The following is a 20,260-nucleotide window of genomic DNA, read 5'->3' as shown; positions in this document are numbered from 1 at the left end:
GTCCGGTTTGGTGGCCTCAGTATGGCATATCTGCTTTTTGCAGATGATGTAGTTCTGTTGGCTTCATCAAGCCGTGACCTCCAACTCTCATTGGAGCAGTTCGCAGCCGAGTGTGAAGCGGCTGGGATGAGAATCAGCACCTCCAAATCTGAGACCATGGTCCTCAGTCGTGAAAGGGTGGCATGCCATCTCCAGGTCGGGGATGAGATCCTGCCCCAAGTGGAGGAATTCAAGTATCTTGGGGTCTTGTTCACGAGTGAGGGAAGAATGGAACGGGAGATCGACAGGCGGATCGGTGCAGCGTCTGCAGTGATGCGGACTTTGTATCGGTCCGTTGTGGTAAAGAAAGAGCTAAGCCGAAAGTCGAAGCTCTCAATTTACCGGTCGATCTTCGTTCCTACCCTCACCTATGGTCATGAGCTGTGGGTCGTGACCGAAAGAACAAGATCCCGGATACAAGCGGCCGAAATGAGTTTCCTCCGCAGGGTGTCCGGGCTCTCCCTTAGAGATAGGGTGAGAAGCTCGGTCATCCGGGAGGATCTCAGAGTAGAGCCGCTGCTCCTCCGCATTGAGAGGAGCCAGATGAGGTGGCTGGGGCATCTGATTCGGATGCCTCCCGGATGCCTCCCTGGTGAGGTGTTCCGGGCATGTCCCACCGGGAGGAGACCCCGGGGACGACCCATTTTGCCATGTATACCATCATTCGGAATAGAGCCGGGAAAACCTCTGTCTGCGCATGCTTCGCCTTGACGTAAATGCATGGGGACGTGATCGCAGCTCCCGATGGAGCTCGTACACCACGGAGATCTTGTTTTTAACTACTTTTACGTTGTTTTTATCAAGTGTTTTTTCAATAAACGTACAAAAACAATCTCAACTTCTGTGCTGAATAAACGAGGGACCTCCATCTTGATAAATGACGTGACAATCACGACGATGTGCGCATGTCTCACGGCTCTTCCAATTAAATGTAGTATACATCATGTACACATCCGATCCGAATAGTTCACGTCCCAGGTAAACAGTTGACCAGAGATCCTCTTTCGGAATTATTTAAATCGGAAATTCAAATACAAAGGCTCCATCTAAACTGGCTACTGTGTGGTTGGTCCGCCAGCCCTTCACCTGTCAATCAAATATACCGTGACATTCGCTGATTCTCAACTTCTGGCTGAAAAATATGTGCCACTGAGGTTAAGCTTAATAAACACTAAATTGCGTTAATTTGATGTGTAATCAGTCACATTGGTAATACAGGTGGAATAAAATACAGAAATTAAACTAACCCCAAGCTACTTTGTACCAATTTGTAGTTATTCTGGTAGTTGCTGCAATGTTTACTCACTATGCGTGGAGCACGTGGTTGAAGAGTAGGAGGCTCTTTTCTTGGTCGTCTCAGACGGGAATAAGGCAGTTGAAACGTCGGGGAAGAAGATGGACCAAAGGAAGAAAACCGAAAAGGACTACCAAAAGGAAAATTGATGGTCATGCTGATGCGGGAAGTTGCGCTCAGAACATTTTCTGCCATTGGACTTGCTGGTGGCCCACGCTTTTACGCTTGGTTGAGAGCGTAACTTGCGGGTTGATCAGAGGTTTCTCTAGTCGCTTAGCGAGGCAAAAAGGGCTACGAAGACAAAAGCAGCATCGCAGCTTAGCGCCAGACTGAGCCTTCCTCGTTGTCTAGGGAGAACCACATGATGACAAAGACGAAGGGGGTGGGGATGGAAGCCAAGCGCAGAAGCAAAACCAGGAAGCAAGAGAGAGAGAGACAAAGGAAGGGTCTGCCCTTTATACCTCTGAGACACGGGAGAAAAGAGATCATGTCCCTGACTTGGATTTCTGTTCTAACTTTCTCAAGTGCGCGGGTCAAGCCCTAATCACGGGTGAACTCCGCACATTTTCAAAAACGATTCCCAGCTTTGAAACTGTCTCAAGCAGAGATTAAGTATATGAAATGAGCTTGTTTCAATCTTAGTTCTGGCATATAAAATAATATTGTTCAACACAACGTAATTTCATACTTTTGGCTTAAAACACATTTGTACAGTCCTCGTGAAGAGACTCATCGCAGAATCAACACATTAATGACACAGAAAACAAGGTGCACATTCAGGGTACACATGCAGGCCTGTACACGTCCGTACAGACGTGGTATGTCCTTAACTACATTGTTCATTCTCAACACATAACGTATGGTCACAAGGGGTCCATCTTGGAGTGTTTTTGGTCACCACTGGGGGTGCCCGTGCTCAATCGATGAGGGATGTCTGGCATCTATGAGTCTGCTAAGAGCATTTTGAGGGCTGATAGGAGAGGGATTGTGTCCAGTTCAACAGTCATTAATAATTTTCCTCCCCCAGCCGCGCTGTGGTTCATGAAGAGACACCCCAGACCTTCTGGGGCATTTTGGGTCGTCTCCACAGAGAAGTCCATTTTTTTTTAGATTTTAGGAGGGGGAAAGAACAAGCTTAATCTGGTGTCCATTTGATTCAATACACACATCCTGTCAGGTTGTCAGGGGGGTTCGGGAGGGGTCTTCTGAATAGATTTACACAAGCAGGGCAGGCCAGTCTTTTGTAGTCTGTGTGGCGAGTCGCTATCCATTACAGTAGCTTCCAGCTACGTACTAATATTTTATTGGTTCATGTTGATGTCATTCTGTAACTTGTTTGTAGTATATTGCCAAGAAATGTGTACAGTTAAGCTAATGCACTTTTGTACTGTGGAGAAGTAATATTACTGCTACTCAACATCTGCTGAGAGTAACAAAGTATAATTACAGCTCTGATTTTTATAATGAGTTCCAAAAACTACTGTATAAAGTAATACAGTATTATGTAAACATTTTCAACATAATGACTGTGTCCTACCTGTATGTGCCAGTTTCAGGGACCTGCCACATTTGAATGCCTTTGAAGAGTCCCCGGGTGCCCACTGTCACATTGATTTTGCTGCTTCTATAGGAATGGAAGCACTGGGTGGGAGTTGGACCTTCTGGGCCGCCAGCACCACAGGTGTTAAAAATCCATTTTTTGGCTGAACACCAAGGAGAGAGGATAACATTTAAGATTAGACAGACATACTGTATCTCGATAGAGAGATTAAGAGACAGGAATGTAATGTAAGCAATACCTAATGCATTGAATGCAATTTATCTTACTTACCTACTCTAAATCACACATGGATGAATATATAATAAATTACTGCAAGGTGAGGATGTGAGTTGTATCAGGTACGTTTAGTCATATGAGAGTCCATTATTGTAATATTAACAATGGAAGCGAATGTCCCATGTGTCACAACTAATAAGAGCTCTCACTGAAATTAGCTTGAGAATATTCTTGTCATGGCGGCACGGTGGCCGACTGGTTAGCACAGGACTGGGGTTCAAATCCCGGCATCGCCTGTGTGGAGTTTGCATGTTCTCCCCGTGCCTGCGTGGGTTTTCTCCGGGTACTCCGGTTTCCTCCCACATCCCAAAAACATGCATGTAGGTTAATTAAAGACTCTAAATTTCCCGTAGGTGTGAATGTGAGTGTGAATGGTTGTTTCTTTATATGTGCCCTGAGATTGGCTGGCGACCAGTTCAGGGTGTACCCCGCCTTTCACCCGAAGATAGCTGGGATAGGCTCTAGCACACCCGTGACCCTAGTGAGGATAAGTGGTACGGAAAATGAACGAATGAATAATCTTGTCATGTGGACAACAGAAGGACTTCCTGCTACTAGAGCAAACAAGCAGCAGCTTCAAGTCATAGTCAATTCTGCCGTTTCCCACAATAGTGGCCCTGGTGACGTCTGACTTGTTTCACAGTGTGACTGTCGTGCAGTTTGTGATTCAATAGAATAGAGCCCTACTGGTTTTGTATTACTTTTGTACCACAGAATGCGGACTGGGTGATAGGTTACATATGTTACATATAAGCTGCTTCATGTACCTGCAAAGGTTTATTTATTTTATTTATTTATTTATTTTATTTTTTTACAGAGCAGTTGTAGTGTAGTGTACATAGTTTTTAAATGTGTTTATTTGTATTTGTAATTGTCTCATTTAAATACAAATAAGCAAAGGCTTTTTATGCAGCTGTTTGTTGTGTGCACATTTTTGTTTGAAGAGAGATTGGATTTAAACATATGAGGGAGTACTCAAGCATTCCTGGTGTGTAGCCTTCCTCAGTGGTTATTTTTTTCATTTTTTTTTTTACATAGAAACACCACCATTGCTAACCGACTTCCCATTCAAACATTGTACAACATATAACTGACCTACTCCATTCTAAAGACGATATAAATGACAGCTAAGGTAATAGTTTACTGTCTGCACCTTAACAAAGCACATTTACCGTTTGCCTATGGAGGGTATAGCTGTTTCTAAATGAGGGGGATACACGCTACTATTAAATGAGCTGGATCAAAGTTGGCACATTATAGCTAGATCTGCATACAAAATCAAGCATGGGAGTCAAATTACTGTAATTAAAAAAGATGGATTTGCATGACTGCTTGTTTTTGTTCTCCTCACACTAAACCCAAAGTAACAACAACAACAACACAACAGCAACTACAGTGAACTGTTAGATAAGGAAACAATGAAGAATTTCAACTTCTCAACTAATAAGAAATGAGATATGGCAGAACCGTCTCTGCATGAAGCGGAAGGGGGGCAACATCTGCTTGAAGACCAAGTTGAAAGAGCCAATTGGATTGTTTCAAGCAGTAGTCATTCTATTTGATTTGGAGCCAGTTTTCATCTAATCCACAGTGCTTGGATTTGTTGTCTGATGTTGCGTGAGCGGAACTTGAACACCTTGATATGAAAATGTGCTGCGGGTTCAAAGAAGATCACGCTTGTACACACTGCCTCACTTTTGCAGATGATCACTTTTGGAAATGTTATATTTTGTATCAAATGCTTATCTCTGTCACACGCTCACACATGTGCACACCCACGTGTGGGAAGAGAGAACTCATATTGAGGTTATTGATGCATTCCCTCCAATACAGAGTGAACTACCACAATCTCGGATTACTTTTCCAGTAAAAAGCTGAGGATGAGTACATTTTGAACAGAAGAGGAGGTGAAAAGCGATTGCGTCTTTTGCCAGGATAGTGCATCATGGACGCAGATAAAGAAGGAAAAGCCAAAGACGAAAGTGTGTGCAGGTGAAGTTGGGGTGAGTAAAAAAATAGTGCAAGGAGAGCAGAGTGAGATCAGAGGCAGCTGACAGAAAGACATGGTGGTTTGGTGAAGGGGCAAACACCTGAACTCACAAAGTGTCAATAAATAAAACCTCTTAGCAATGGGAAACAAATGTAACATAAAAGATGGTGTTGAGATATGCTGGTAGGGAAAGATGAAGGACAGAGGAAACGAGGCGTTTGTTGGGGTTAATCACGGAGTGTGTCAAGGGAAGAGAGGAGGTTTGTTGGAGTGACAGGCTGGCTGAGTTAAAATCCCCATCAGGCCCAGCACATGGCAACACATCAGGCCCACAAGCGGAGAAGGCAGACACCCGGCGAATGTTAAGCACTCTTGACTGTCCTCAGAACAGTCAACTGCAAATTAAACATCTTTGCCCTCTACGGTTACTATCTATGATAACAAGGACAAGAGTAGTGATGATCTCGGTCAGTAGGTTTTATTGGAAGTGAAATTTCTTTTTTTTTAAATGTCATACATCCTCCTCAGAATAAAGTCAAGACTGAAGCCTCTAATCCAGCTCATACTCTTGATACATCATCGTAGCATGTAAGCAGGTCAAACCTGCCTGACTCTCCTATGAACAAAACAAGTCAGCAGCTTGCGTTCCAGACTGACAAGCCAATGCACAAGAAGCACCCCAAATTAGCATATTTCTATTTGGCTCTTGTTCTTACTCATCTACACCTTTTCAGCATATTGAATAGTACATGCCGGATTGGCGGCGTGCAGAGATGATTCACTGGCTGCTACATCAATCTGGGATTTCATCTATTTGGGGAAACATCGTTTTACTGATCTCATTAGACCACTAGGAGGAACCCAAGTAAATTATTTGAAATATTTGATTTATGTTTTTTGATTGATCCGATTTCCTTTGAATGGTCTCAGCACATTACTAAACATGTTGCCACTGAAATACAGTGGAACCTCCAAATTCGACCGTGGTACTATTAGGAGTTTACCCCCACCGAAATATGCCTAAAAAGTCACAAAAGCCTGGTGATTGCATGGCTATCGTGTAATTTCACATAAGGCTTCATCAAATCTTGTGAGACTTCAGCTCATTGAGATCTAAATGAGATCTAATTTTACTGATAAAATAATAATAAATTAATAAATTCCATACACAAAATAATTTTACCAAGCAGATGCATGTATATGGCCTGTAATCAAAATCATAATGGATATCGATGAGCATACAAATGATCAGAGAATTTTGCCAACAAAGAACAGTTTATAGCACACACAACCAACAATGTTGACAATAAGTTTCTTAAACATGACATACAGATGAAGCAACCACAAAGTGCAAGATGGGTTCTTATGTTGCCTGCCGAACAGCAGAAAAGTTTTTCATTCTGACAGTACCTATAAAACACCACTAAGTGACAAAATTGTTCTGCAAACATCTTCCTGTCTCCTCTTCATTACATGTGTCAAAGGGTGAGTAGTTTTAGAGTGACAAGTGCATAAAGGAGCACAAATAAACACAGAATAGATGGCTACAATATGGCAATAAATAGCCGAGTGCACTTTGTTCTCGTTAATGCTGTGAATATAAAATGTGCTGCTATCAGATGTCTGTGGGTGCAAACTGCCAACAATTTACCACAGATGTCTGTTAAATCAATGATCTAATCTTTTTACCTCATTATAATGATATTCGAGAATGCTTTGAGCCAAAAAGTAACCTGCTCAAATGCAGACTGAAGGTTGGATGGCTTTCATATCACATGCGAACCGCTATACAGCATTTGGAACTGTGGCTCCGGTTGATTTGGTCAGCACCAGAGTTCGTATGTTGTGTTCACGCCTGACCAACTGAACTCATGGAGGGGGCAAAATGACCTACAGTTTGATTAAAACAAACTAAAAGGTGCAACCCCTCCCTGAGCCGTCACCTTATCGTGGTGAAGGGGTTTGTGTTTACCGATGATCCTAGGAGGTAAGTTGTCTGGGGCTTTACGCCCCTGGTAGGGTCACCCATGGCAAACAGGTCCTAAGTGGGGGACCAGACAAAGCACAGCTTAAGCGACGTCTTATGATGATAAAAAACAATCAGAACTAAGAACTACTGTAAGTTTCCCTTGCCCAGACGCGGGTCACTGGAGCCCCCCTCTGGATCCAGGCCTGGAGGTGGGGCTTGAAGACAAGGGGCATGGTGCCATGGGTGTATGCCCGGCCGGGCACCGCCCGAAGTGGTTATGTGGGTCCCCCTTCCCGTGAACTCACCACCTGTGAGAGGGGTCAAGGGGGTCTGGTGCATAGTGAGCTGGGTGGCGGCCGAAGCCGGGGCCTTAGTGGTCCGATCCCCGGCTACAGAAGGTGGCTCTAGTGAAATGGAATGTCACCTCTCTGGCAGGGAAGAGCCCAAGCTGATGTGCGAGGTTGAGAAATTCAGACTCCTTGCCATTCTGGAGTTGCCCACGGTGAGAGGCGCCAAGCAGGTGTGGGCATACTTATTGGCCCCCGACTCGGTGTCTCTATGCTGGGGTTTATCCTGGTTGACGAAAGGTAAGCCTCCCTCCGCCTTCGGGTGGGAGGACGGGTCCTGACTGCTGTTTGTGCCGATGCACCAAACAGTATCAGAGTACAGGATGGTATGTTCCAACTATAGGGGGATCACACTCCTCAGCCTCCCTGGTAAGGTCTATTCAGGGGCTTTGGAGAGGAGGGTCTCCCAGGAAGTGGAATCTTAGATTTAGGAGGAGCAGTGTGGTTGTCGTCCTGGCCGTGGAACAGTGGACCAGCTCTACACCCTGAGCAGGGTCCTTGAGGGTGCACTGGAGTTTGCCCAACCGGTCTATCTGTGTTTTGTGGATGGCGTTCGACAGCGTCCCCTCGGGGAGCCCTGTCCGGCGAGCCCTGTCCAGGGTGCTCCAGGAGTAACGGACTTCCTGCTACAGGCTGTTTGGTCCCTATACGACCGGTGTCAGAGTTTGGGCCGCATTGGCAGCAGTTAGTCGGATTCGTTTCCAGTGAGAGTTGAACTCTGCCAAGGCTGTCCTTTGTTCATTACCTTTATGGACAGAATCTCTAGGCACAGCCAGGGTGTTGAGGGGGTCCAGCTTGATGACATCAGTATCATGTCGCTGCTTTCTGCAGAGGATGTGGTTCTGATGGCTTCATCAAGCCGTGATCTCCAACTCTTGCTGGAACGGTTCGCAGCCGAGTGTGAAGCGGCTGAGATGAAAATCAGCACCTCCATATCTGAGGCCATGGTCCTCAGTCGGAAAAGGGTGGCGTCCCCTCTTCGGGTCAGGGAGGAGATCCTGCCCCAAATGGAGGAGTTCAAGTATCTCGGGATATTGTTCACGAGTGAGGGAAGAATGGAGAGGGAGATCGACAGGCTGATCGGTGCAGCATCTGCACTAATGCATACCCTGTATCGGTCTGTCATGGTGAAGAAGGAGCTGAGCCGAAAAGCAAAGCACTCGATTTACCAGTTGATCTATATTCCTACCCTCACATATGGTCACGAGCTGTGGGCCAAATGAGTTCCTTCTGCAGGGTGTCTGCGGAATCCGTGACCCGACCTAGGATAAGCGGAGGAAAATGGATGAAAGGTGCTAGTGTGAAAGAACCTTACCAACACCGCATTTAGATTAATCACAAATACGCTACGCTAATACAACAGTAACGTATTTTTTCTGTAACTAACAAATACTTTTTTGTGGGGATATTAAATGAATTAGATAAGGAAATCAAGTCACTGTTCTTAACTAGAGCTTTCCAAAGGATAATAGCGTTGACTGTCAGAAAGGTGTTTATATTTTATATAACATTCAATGCTGTTTATTTGTTGTTTATTTCTAATACTTTGAGTTTTTCATGTGTATCTATAAGATGATAAACAGATTATTGTAAACACTTAGGGCCTGATTTACAGAAGGTTTGCACATGCAAAAACAGGCAAAAAGTTGGTTGCTCATGCAAACAGATCTATTAAGTGGACGCACTCAGCGCTGCATCTGCTAAGTGAGCAAAATTGCTATGCAGTTCATTTTATGCATACAGGGAGGAGCATATACAAATGCAGGAAGTCCTCTATTTACGAACGAGTTCCGTTCCGACGTTGGCGACGTAACACGATTTTCCGCGTAAGTCGGATTTCACCGTTAAAGTCGAAATTTACGGCGAAATACTTCTGTTCCGGGTATTGTCCCACGTGATTGTGACAGCAAGATCAGTGTGTGTGGGCGTGTGCGTCGATGTGTGAGTGAGACAGGACTGCGAAGGAGGAAGGAGTGCGCGCCGGTGCGAGTGTGTACAGTAGTGTAGTGACGGCGACCGGCGAAGAGTAGCGATTAGCAGCAGACCCGTTGACGTTGAATGTGCAGAGCAGCTAATAAAGCCATTAAAGCAGCAAATCGGCGCTTTGTGCCTTTATTGTTGCCGCCACCCAGGTCAACGAGAGAAGGGAATTAACCCCTGCGTCGCCCAACCACGGTCAGGTGACCATAGCAGGAAAGGTTAACACTTTGTATAAAGAAATTAAAATACATTAAAATAAAAACATAAGATGCTGTACTTACCATTACTGCTGAGAGTGTTTAAAAAGGAGGTCGAAAAAGGCAAAGATACTCCCGCCGCACAAACACAGACAAGCACTATGCAGTAGCTAAGCAGAAATACTATGGTGCTGGGACAAAATGGCGGATGAGGCACAGGCCTCGTAAAGTCGAAACGTTGTAGGTCGAGTGCGTCGTAACTCGAGGTCTTCCTGTAGATGCAATTGGAATATGCAATGTGATTGATTAAAACTGAGATTAATTGCGATTGTGTCACGATCTGATGTTCATGGGACCCAGAAGCAAGCAGAGGCTGAAAGGGTCGTGGTGAAAGGTTTATTGAAGTGGATATTAGGTGGATCCTTGGGGGCGTATTGGCAGGTTGTCGAGACGGGGAGCGTGCGGCAGGCGGTGGCGTGAGCAGGTGGATGGCTTGGGGAACGCCGGGGAACACGGAGGGAGCACTGAGGAGAAGGAAGAACACGGAGGTCAGAAGGGTATCTAAGACTGGCGTATTTTATGTGCAAGTTTGAGAGGCCTTGTACCGCAGGAGAAACGCTAATACTCTGGCAAGGATTGCAGGGATCTGGCTGGCTTTAATGCAGGTGGTATTGAAAGCTGATTGGTGACAGGTGCGCGCCCGAGGAGGTGCTGATTACTGCGAAGAGAGAGGGGAAGGGAGAAAGAGAGAGGGCGAGAGGGGTGCAAAGCACCACCCGGGCTCCAACAGAAGTACTGCAGGCACAGCTCATGACAGATTGTTGAGTTTGTCATACTACGTCTGAAAGACAGGTGCAAACCGGAACTCACAGTGGTACCAGCTTAGCAGAGTCAAAATGAGAGGTGGCGGGGAGAACATGCTGCTGATATTAATACTTTTGAAATGCCAGAAACAACAATTATCACAACATATACTACTCTATTTAGCAATCTAATTTTGGATGCTTACATGGACCCAGTCACAAGGAGTCGTCCCATATCACTTACGACAAAACTCTACATTTCTTTGCCATCTTGGTCATTTTAGTGCACTGTTACAATTGGTGTTGATCCAGATCCAGTCCGTCACATCATTTTATGTGGCCCGTAAAAGCAAATAATGTGCTTTGGCTTCATGTTTCTTGCTAAAATACCAAAATTGCAAATTATCTTCACTTTTAATAACATTGAGACATTGGAAGCATTTTTTTTGTTACCAATCCCCCCTTCAAACTGAAGAATAGTTGAACATTTACTCATCAACGTTTACTGGCTTTTGATTTCAAAACTACTGTAGTTACCCATCATTTTGTGTGTGTGTAAAATAATATGAGTAAAACATACATTTATATGGATTCACATAACATCCCTACGAGAGAAAACATTACAGGTTTGGCCCTGGGTCATGCCACCTGGCTAAACAGTATAAAAATTTCCTAGCCAGACTTGTGAGTAATTAGCCACAACATCACGTGTGTTTATGTAGCTAAACATTTGGCCACACTTAGCCAGTCCTCGTCACTGGGAAGCCGATAAGCTTTAATGATCTGGGCCCAGTTAGGCCGTGACTATGTTTGCCTTGGGCCCCCAAATGACGGCCCTGGTTTGAGCAAGTGCCCCCGCGGTCAGCATGACAATCAAGCTGTGATTAGCAGCTTGTACATTGATGAAGAAGGCAGGTAGGTAGCTGTGAGAAATAATGTGTATTGGAGGACGCATTGACCATCGACACTTCAAACATACGTCGCGGTAATAAATATGCGTGCTTCAATTCGGCGGCAAGCCGCTTCGGGTCTTGTCTTCCCGATGTGCTGCTATCCCGCAGCTGGGAAAGCCCATGAGCTTCGCCAGCAGCGGCTGGACGACGGCTTGAAGCATTTTACGAAGCACGGGGAACTAAACCATTAAAATCATTCACACACGCCAGAATGAAGGCGCTCACTTTAACTTTTATCAGGAAGGGCTTTTGAGTTTTGACACAGGCAATGTTGATTTGGCAGCATGGCCAATGTGGGCAATATTCGCTTTCCTGTTTCAATTAGCCATTGGCAAGGTGGAAATCGGGCAGCGCGAGCCCTGCATAACTACAATGTGGCCCACACCAAAAATGAGTTTGACACCCCTGCCTTAGATCAGTCAGAAGCTCCAAAATTGCATACATTCCTCCCGTTTAGCAGTCACAATCCAGCTTCCACATCTGTTTGCATTAGCAATTACGTTTGGATCCATTTGGAACAAACAAAGCTTTAGTAAATAATCCCCTTAATCAGCAAAAAGGGTCTGTGTGATATGTCAAACCAGGTTGAAATTAAAGCCTCAGTACACAACAAAATCAATTGTCTGGGCTTTAACAGGGCATGAAAGCTATGAAAGCTTTTTCTGCTGCCAGCGACACCAAATATGATGTAGATTAATGCAACTACAAACACATGTTAAATTTCCTGGGGGCATCATCAGTGTTGGAAGTGAAAGGTATTTCTTAAACCACAGAGAAGACTCACATTCACTCTACATTTATTTAAGTACAGGATGCTTAGTGTTAAAAGATTTCCAAGAAACATGTTTACTACCTGAGAGTATATAAAAAAAGATTTCCGATCCAGTTTACCAGGAGAAGAGTAACAGCTCACTTTTTTTTTTTTGGAGCGATTCCAGTGCTTGAAAGCTTGCTGGCTAAAGAAATGTGTTTTAGAAAAGGTTTGATAAGACTAACACAAATGTATGACTTTCGATATAGAAGTCTGCTTGTTGTTGCCTTACTAATGGAAGGAAGGAAGAGAGCGTGCGCAGGAAAATGTCAAGTCTGTGTAACTGTCTCCATTGACATTCTCCGGAGACAAATTGAAGGATTTTACACTTCGTAACTGCCCGTCCTGCTCCATTTATTGCCAAAGGAGATCTCTTCAGGACTCCTGCTGTTGAGAGCCGGATGCAAACCAGTGGGGGGCATGCTTACTTTATTACAGTCTGTGTGTCATGTCAAACGCAATGCATTCATTTAGAATAATTATGAATCAGTCCATGCATGTGTGAGTGTAGGAGGTTGAAGCAGAGTCAAAGATAGACAGACAAAGAAACAATATGGCGTGAATAGCTTCCATCAAGCTGCAAAATAGCCATCTATGATACAAATTCACACTTACAATAATCTGTTGTAGGGAAGTTCATCAGAGGAATCCCAATGGACGGGGATGTGGGAGTGATCGGCAGTCCGATGGGCAACCGTGTTGTGCTACTGGCCACCGGTGGAAACTCTCCATTTGCTGAAAAAGAAATATAACATGTTATCACCACAATATCGCATGTTATCACCACAATATCGCATTTCAAATGTGCAGCAGTGAAATGCAGTTGCTATCACATTAAATAGACAAGTAAGCAGACTACCAGCTAACCCCTTACTGCCATTGTGAATATGTGGAACCTGCAGCAAGGGTTTAATTTGGCTATAAAAGAGAGAGGGAATGCATACATCCAATTTTCTCTCCCCCTATCTCTTCCAACAGTGAATGAGTAAGCACATTCAGTCTGGGTCTTCTGTAGCAATCCATCAAGCCTCCAGCCCCAACCACATTTCCAGGACTGAGATCATATGCTTGCTGGTACCTTGATCTCATCCTGCTTAAACTCTCTCCCGGGGTGAAGTCTTCTTGGCAAAATGGCGCCTGATTGGCTATTACTGCACAAGATAGAGGAACTTCTCCCCCCTAAAGATGTTAAAGTAAGGGTGACTAATTTTAGCTGCTGTGGTTGGAAGCTGTCCTGGAAAATTGTCACCTGTCCCCATTCTGTATGTTTCAGTGTGGAGAAAAGATGAGTTTTCACGGTTGCTTAGCTGAAAGCCAATATAAATGAGTCACTCTTGGTGCTGACGTCAATGCATTGCACTCAGTAGCTAGCATTAAACTATGTGACAAACTCATTAGTTGCTGACAAACTTCCATCAGCTTGTGTGACAGGAAGATATATAAAATATATACAGTGGTGTGAAAAAGTGTTTTCCCCCTTCCTGATTTCTTATTTGTTTTTGCATGTTTGTCACAGTGAAATGTTTCCCATCATCAAACAAATTCGAATATTAGTCAAAGACAACACAAGTAAACACAAAATGCAGTTTTTAGATGAAGATTTTTATTATTACGGGAGAAAAAAAATCCAAACCTACATGGCCCTATGTGAAAAAGTGATTGCCCCTCCTACCTCGTTAAAACATAACTGTGATTTATCATAGCTGAGTTCAGCTTCTCTTGGTACACCCAGGCCTGATACTGCCACACCTGTTCTCAATCAAGAAATCACTTAAATAGGACCTGACTGACAAAGTGAAGTAGACCAAAAGATCCTAAAAAGCTAGACATCATGCCAAGATCCAAAGAAATTCAGGAACAAATGAGAAAGTAAGTAATTGAGATCTATCCGCATGGAAAAGGTTATAAAGCCATTTCTAAAGTTTTGGGACTCCAGCGAACCACAGTGAGAGCCATTATACACAAATGGTGAAAACATAGAACAGTGGTGAACCTTCCCAGGAGTGGCCAGCCAACCAAAATTACCCCAAGAGCAGAGCGAAACTCATCCAAGAGGTCACAAAAAACCTTAGTTAAGGTCAGTGTTCATGACTCCACCATGACTCCATAAGAAAGAGACTGGGCAAAAATGGCCTGCATGGCAGAGTTCCAAGACAAAAACTACTGCCGAGCAAAAATAACATTAAGGCTCATCTCAATTTTGACAGAAGACATTTTGATGATCCCCAAGACTTTTGGGAAGATACTCTGTGATCTGACAAGACAAAAGTTGAACTTTTTGAAAGGTGTGTATCCCATTATATCTGGCGTAAAAGTAACACTGCATTTCAGAAAAAGAACATCATACCAACAGTAAAATATGTTGGTGGTAGAGTGGTGGTCTGGGGCTGTTTTGCTGCTTCAGGACCTGGAAGACTTGCTGTGATAAATGGAACCATGACTTCTGCTGTCTACCAAAAAATAAGGAGAATGCCTGGCCATCTGTTCGTGACCTCAGGCTGAAACGAACTAGAGTTCTGCAGCAGGACAATGATCCAAAAGACACCAACAAGTCCACCTTTGAATGGCTGAAAAAAGCCAAATTGAAGACTTTGGAGTGGCCTGGTCTAAGTAAGTTGACCTGAAGTATATTGAGATGGTGTGACATGACCTTAAAAAGGCAGTTCATGCTCGAAAACCCTCCAATGTGGCTAAATTCTGCAAAGATGAGTGGGCCAAAATTCCTCCACAGGGCTGTAAAAGACTCGTTACAAGTTATCACAAAGGCTTTAACTCTTTTTTCCCATTTGTGTGCACCAGTTACAAAATCAATAGCTCATTCCCAACCCTGTAATCCTCAAATGAATATAATAATTAAAAGCTCTGCTGCTTGAGAGTTCTGTGCAGATTTGATGGATCACGTACAGCATCAAGTGAACACAATACGTTTGATAGGTTGGATGAGTGGAAGCACTTTACACATCACCTCGCTGTCCCACTGGAAGTAACAGTCTTATACGGTGTTGTCTTAACAAAAGCTCAGCATTTTTAGCGTTTGTGAGAATCTAGAGCAAAGTTATTATTCCGGGATTGTGGGAATACTCTGGGATAGGCAGTGCTCTAGCATGCAGCATTTGAATGTTGCTGCAGCAACTACCGAGCAGGTTGAGAGAGTAGCATGAACCAGAGGCCTGAGAAACAGCTGAATGAGCTTTAACTGTTCATTAGTAGGGTGCCGCAAGCTACCTGAAGCCCTCCAGAAGCCGGCCTTGTTGGAGTCAAACATTAATGGGAAATCTAATTATGTGTAAAGTACAGTAGCATCGCTAGGCAATAGGATCACTGTTGGTATGTCATCCAAATATGTAGTTTTTCCTCACATATACAGTGGCGTTAAAAAGTATTGCCCCCCTTCTCAAATTCTTATATTTTTGCATAATTTCCACTTTTTAATGTTTAAGATCATCAAACAAATTTAAATATCAGACAAATATAACCCAAGTTAACTGGTAACTTTAAATATTTTTTTCCTTAATAAATGAAATCACCATTTACTTTCTTCCATTTTTACATTTGTCCATGTATTCACAGGTGCACATACTGTAAGTGCTGCACAGGTACGCATGCGCACTGAAAATATTAAAAGCGTACCAGATTCAAGTGTGTCACTTGTGTACCAAACATTTTGTATATTCTTTAATTTTGGGGGGCAGAGTGGTAGGCTGGGCTTGAGTGGTGTTGTGTCATTCTTGAATGACTCAGTCAAACAACTTCACGTACTGAATGGAATAACTTCAAGAACTGATCCGTTCCTTTCTCAGTGCAGTTGCTGAACGAGAAACTCCCCAGCATAAGGCAGCACTCAAGGGGCTGCAACAGTTGCTGGGCGCGTAGGGGCCGCCGACATGGCAGCGAGGTTTGCGGAAGTCTTGGTCTCTCTGCACAGTGGCTGCAACGGTCCATCAAAATATGTCAGTGGTGCAAAAAAGATGAAGACTACTGCCTTTGAGGGCTTGGCCAAATCAGCTGATTGTGGAGTCCTATACTCTTAAGTCTTTAAGGTTATCCAGTGAGGTCGGTGGTTCGTGAAAAAAAATGAGCATCTTAAGCAATAACCTCTGGTGCTCATTTGAGAACCAGACCAAAATTGTAATGTGCCACTCTTCATATATTATGGTATCATGGTTAGACTTTGCTCATATTATGCATTTAAAATGTGGTTGTACAAATAAGCAAGCAAATGCACCTGAAAAAACTGAGTGTGAACACTTCATCGCTGATCACTATGAACATGCTTGAGGGGCTGTTCAGCATCTGCACTAACAGGTCCATGGTGTGTCTGTCTGCACCCAGAGGTGCAAAGGGATCATTACTAAAACATATTGCTTTTAAAGTCCCCCCAATGTCACCAAAAAATGTCTTGTAAATTTGACACATCACAGAAAAGAGTTTTGTTAACAAACCAGACAATGAATGAATGAATAAAAATGTGAAGTCGGGCTTCAAAATGGTCACGAATTGAGACATATTTTTCATCTTCCAGATGCTGTGGGCGTGTCGCTGAATGCTCTGAAAGCGCCTTTTCCACGGAACTTTTAATTGTCCATCAAATATGTTCCTTCTCTCACAGCTCCTAAGTGGGGAGAGGAGAATTCCCAGCGATGAACATTTCACACACTCTCATGGGCTGCAGAGAGGCAGCCTCTGAGTCCCAGCGTAATGCCCAGCAGCGGCACCGCTGGGAGAATTTCCCCTCCTTTGCCCCCGTTGAAATTCAACGTGCATATGTGCTGCTGTGGCTGCCGAAGGGTGTACCCTATGCAGCCACAGCAGTGCACCCACCATGGTCCCCCTGGATGATTTTTTTCCCCCTCTTCCTCCTTGCCCCGCGACATCATGGCCGGCAACTCTGAGGCTGACAACTAACACTGTTGCACCGAACCGCCTCTAACCACTGGGAAGCTGGCAAGGGGCCATGGGGCGGCGGATCATGTTCGCCGCTGCCTTCCAGCTCAACACACACGGGGGAACACATCAAAGACAGTGTCGCCCAAATAACAGAAAACACATTAACACATTACATGTCAGGGAAGATGTATTTTTGGTGCGTTCTGGGGATAGTTTGATGGCTAACTACACACTATACTGGTAGAACTCGCCCACATTATCATGAATGAGGAAGTGGCAATTCTCCCGAATGGGCACTGCATGGAACAAGGGCACTTGTGTGTATATAGTAGGGGAATGAACTCGCGCCAGAAAGTATCCACCCCAGCATGCTTTCGTCGCCCAAAAAAATAAAATGAATGAATGAACAAGAGTTTGAAGCTATGGCTCAAGAATTCAGTACTATATTGTTCTCAGTCTTTGCATGTTTTCAGCACTACAAACATATTTAATGGATTTAGAAACTAAACACGATAATGACTTTGGAGGGGATTTAGTAATTTAATTAAGGATTTTTAACACATAATAATAATACAATCATCATCAACATCATCATAATACATCCATCCATTCATTTTCTGAGCCGCTTCTCCTCACTAGGGTCGCGGGCGTGCTGGAGCCCATCCCAGCCATCATCGGGCAGGAGGCGGGGTACCCTGAACTGGTTGTCAGCCAATCGCAGGACACATACAAACAAACGACCATTCGCACTCACATTCACACCTACGGGCAATTTAGAGTTGTCAATTAACCTACCATGCATGTTTTTGGGATGTGGGAGGAAACCGGAGTGCCTAGAGAAAACCCACGCAGGCACGGGAAGAAAATGCAAACTCCACACAGGCGGGGCCGGCGATTGAACCCCGGTCCTCAGAATTGTGAGGCAGACGCTCTAACCAGTCGTCCACCGTGCCGCCATCATAATACATTTAATTTATAAATCACTTAGAAACTGGGAGATGACCAGTCTGCTGCTGCATAATATTCAGATTAAGTTGTATTCCATGCAGTGTTGCATTCCTCAGGGTTTCATCATGTCAGTCAAAAAGAATGCACATGCATCTTCAGCATCTCTCATCAACTGGTTGGACTGATAGGCAATAAAATGTGACCGAGTCAAATGCAGATGGATAACATGGATACCTGCTCTGGATTAAGATCTTGCCATCTGGAAAGTGAGCAAAGCTTAGATAGATGTTCCCGCAGTGCTGCCAGAGGCCATAAACCACAAATTGGAGTGCAAATATCTCCTGGAAAATGTCATCCCTTTAACTAAAGGGCCTCTGACTCAATAAGCCAGTGTTGACAAAAGGTGATCGTGTATCTCTAGTCTAGACCAAACAATACAAGCCCTAATTCACACCCTGTCCAAGGTGAAGTGAGGCTTTGTTTTAATATACTCTATATCATAGCTTTTGACAAACACAGGCATTGTTTTTGACCTCTTTTGTTGTCCCCAATTCACTTAAAATTCATCGAAAGTGTTTAATATTCTAATGCAAGTCTGCAGTAAAGTGGAACCTCAACATAATGGACCCCGATATAACAGATATTGACGATAATGGCCCATGGGGACTGAACAATATGTCCAAAAATAGTTTCCATTTGTCACTTAAACTACCGTTGACAAAGTCTGTTAGTTCCAGAATTGGCCACTGTTGTTTACTGGCCCTGTGGCGCAATACAGGCAGAGAATCGGACACACGTATTTCCGGGTCACATTTATACAATATGACTTGCAGTGTTGTACCTGAACGAGTTCAGTGAACAAAATTTCATGAACTAGTTCATATTTTGGGCAAACGTGAACTGAAATGCCTCATGGACGTTACTGAGAATGTGCTTATCCTGGCATCTGTGAACGGTTTTCGAACAAAAGTTCATTTTCATTCACGAGTCCCAGGTTTTGTTAGGTACTTCCAGGACAAAACCCGGCTGAACACACTTTAAACGAGCCGTCATATGTCGGGAGATAAACGCAACCAATTTGGCGCGGCCATGGCCACCATTCATGTTTACATTAGGCAGGCATGCCGCAACTGCGTGAGTGCATGAGGTACGTTCCAGGACACTGCGTAAGTGGGAGTGAATTTTTCCTTTGGTTCTTTTGTAATACAGTACATAATTGTAAAAATAGATTACTAAGAACATTTTTATTTGTATTAGAATACTTTAGTTAAAACACTGTATTGTGTTTTTGTTTACACATTAAGGACAAAAGTCCTGTTTTTGTTTTAATTTATCATTTTTAAAAACACCATTCAATCAAAAGGTTTTTCCTCATGATTTTGAGATTGTAGGGTGAAAGCTGCAGCCAAGGTGATCAAAGAGAAAGGCAGGAGAGTACTTGGTGTATCTTCTGGTAGGAAAGGGGAGAAGGAGACTTGGTGGTGGAACCTCCATGGAAATAATACTTTGAGGAGTTGATGAAAGTGAAGAGTGAAGGAAGAGTAGATGTGTTGGACCACAAAGTGGTAATGATGAGTAAGGGGGAAGTTAGATACTGTAGTTAGTTATGGTTTCATGCCTAGAAAGAGTACCACAGATGCATTATTTGCCTGGAGGGTGTTGATGGAGAAGTACAGAGAAGGTCAGAAGGAGCTACACTGTGTCTTTGTAAATCTAGAGAAAGCCTTTGACAAAGTACCCAGAGAGGAATTGTGGTACTGCATGCGGAAATCTGGAGTGGCAGAGAAGTATGTCAGAATAATACTAAATACTATAATAATAAAGACATGTACGAGGGCAGCAGAACAGTGGTGAGGTGTGCTGTAGGTGTGACAGAGGCATTTAAGGTGGAGGTGGGACTGCATCAGGGATCCAACCTGAGCCCCTTCCTGTTTGCAGTGGTGATGGGTAGGATGACAGATGAGGTTAGCATGCACTGGAAAGGAGAGGAATGAAGATTAGCCAAAGTAAGACAGAATACTGTATATGTGCATGAATGAGAGGGGTGGAGGGGGAAGAGTGAGGAGAGAAGAATGAAATACTTGGGGTCAACAGTCCAGAGCAATGGTGAGTGTGGTAAGGAAGTGAAGGTACTGGGCATTTTAGGTCATGAAAAAAGTATAAAACAATAACTTTGTACTGTACAGTAATATGGGTACATATGGC

At 43.9% G+C, this 20,260-nt stretch overlaps 1 protein-coding gene across 1 annotated transcript in view; it reads right to left on the bottom strand.

Moving 5' to 3' along the window:
- alk (ALK receptor tyrosine kinase) overlaps positions 1 to 20,260 on the bottom strand; it is a 446,825-nt gene that overhangs the window by 74,587 nt on the left and 351,978 nt on the right. The window contains exons 11-12 of the mRNA XM_061795469.1: positions 12,836 to 12,955; positions 2,871 to 3,036 (exon numbers count right to left, since the gene is read on the bottom strand). Coding sequence (XP_061651453.1) covers positions 2,871 to 3,036; positions 12,836 to 12,955 — 286 coding nt within the window. The remainder of the gene's footprint in view (positions 1 to 2,870; positions 3,037 to 12,835; positions 12,956 to 20,260) is intronic.

Source organism: Phyllopteryx taeniolatus, chromosome 13 (assembly GCF_024500385.1).
Source record: "Phyllopteryx taeniolatus isolate TA_2022b chromosome 13, UOR_Ptae_1.2, whole genome shotgun sequence".
In the NCBI taxonomy this organism is placed as follows: domain Eukaryota; kingdom Metazoa; phylum Chordata; class Actinopteri; order Syngnathiformes; family Syngnathidae; genus Phyllopteryx; species Phyllopteryx taeniolatus.
Note: the sequence above shows the minus strand (reverse complement) of the source record. Positions and strands in the feature narration are given on the sequence as shown.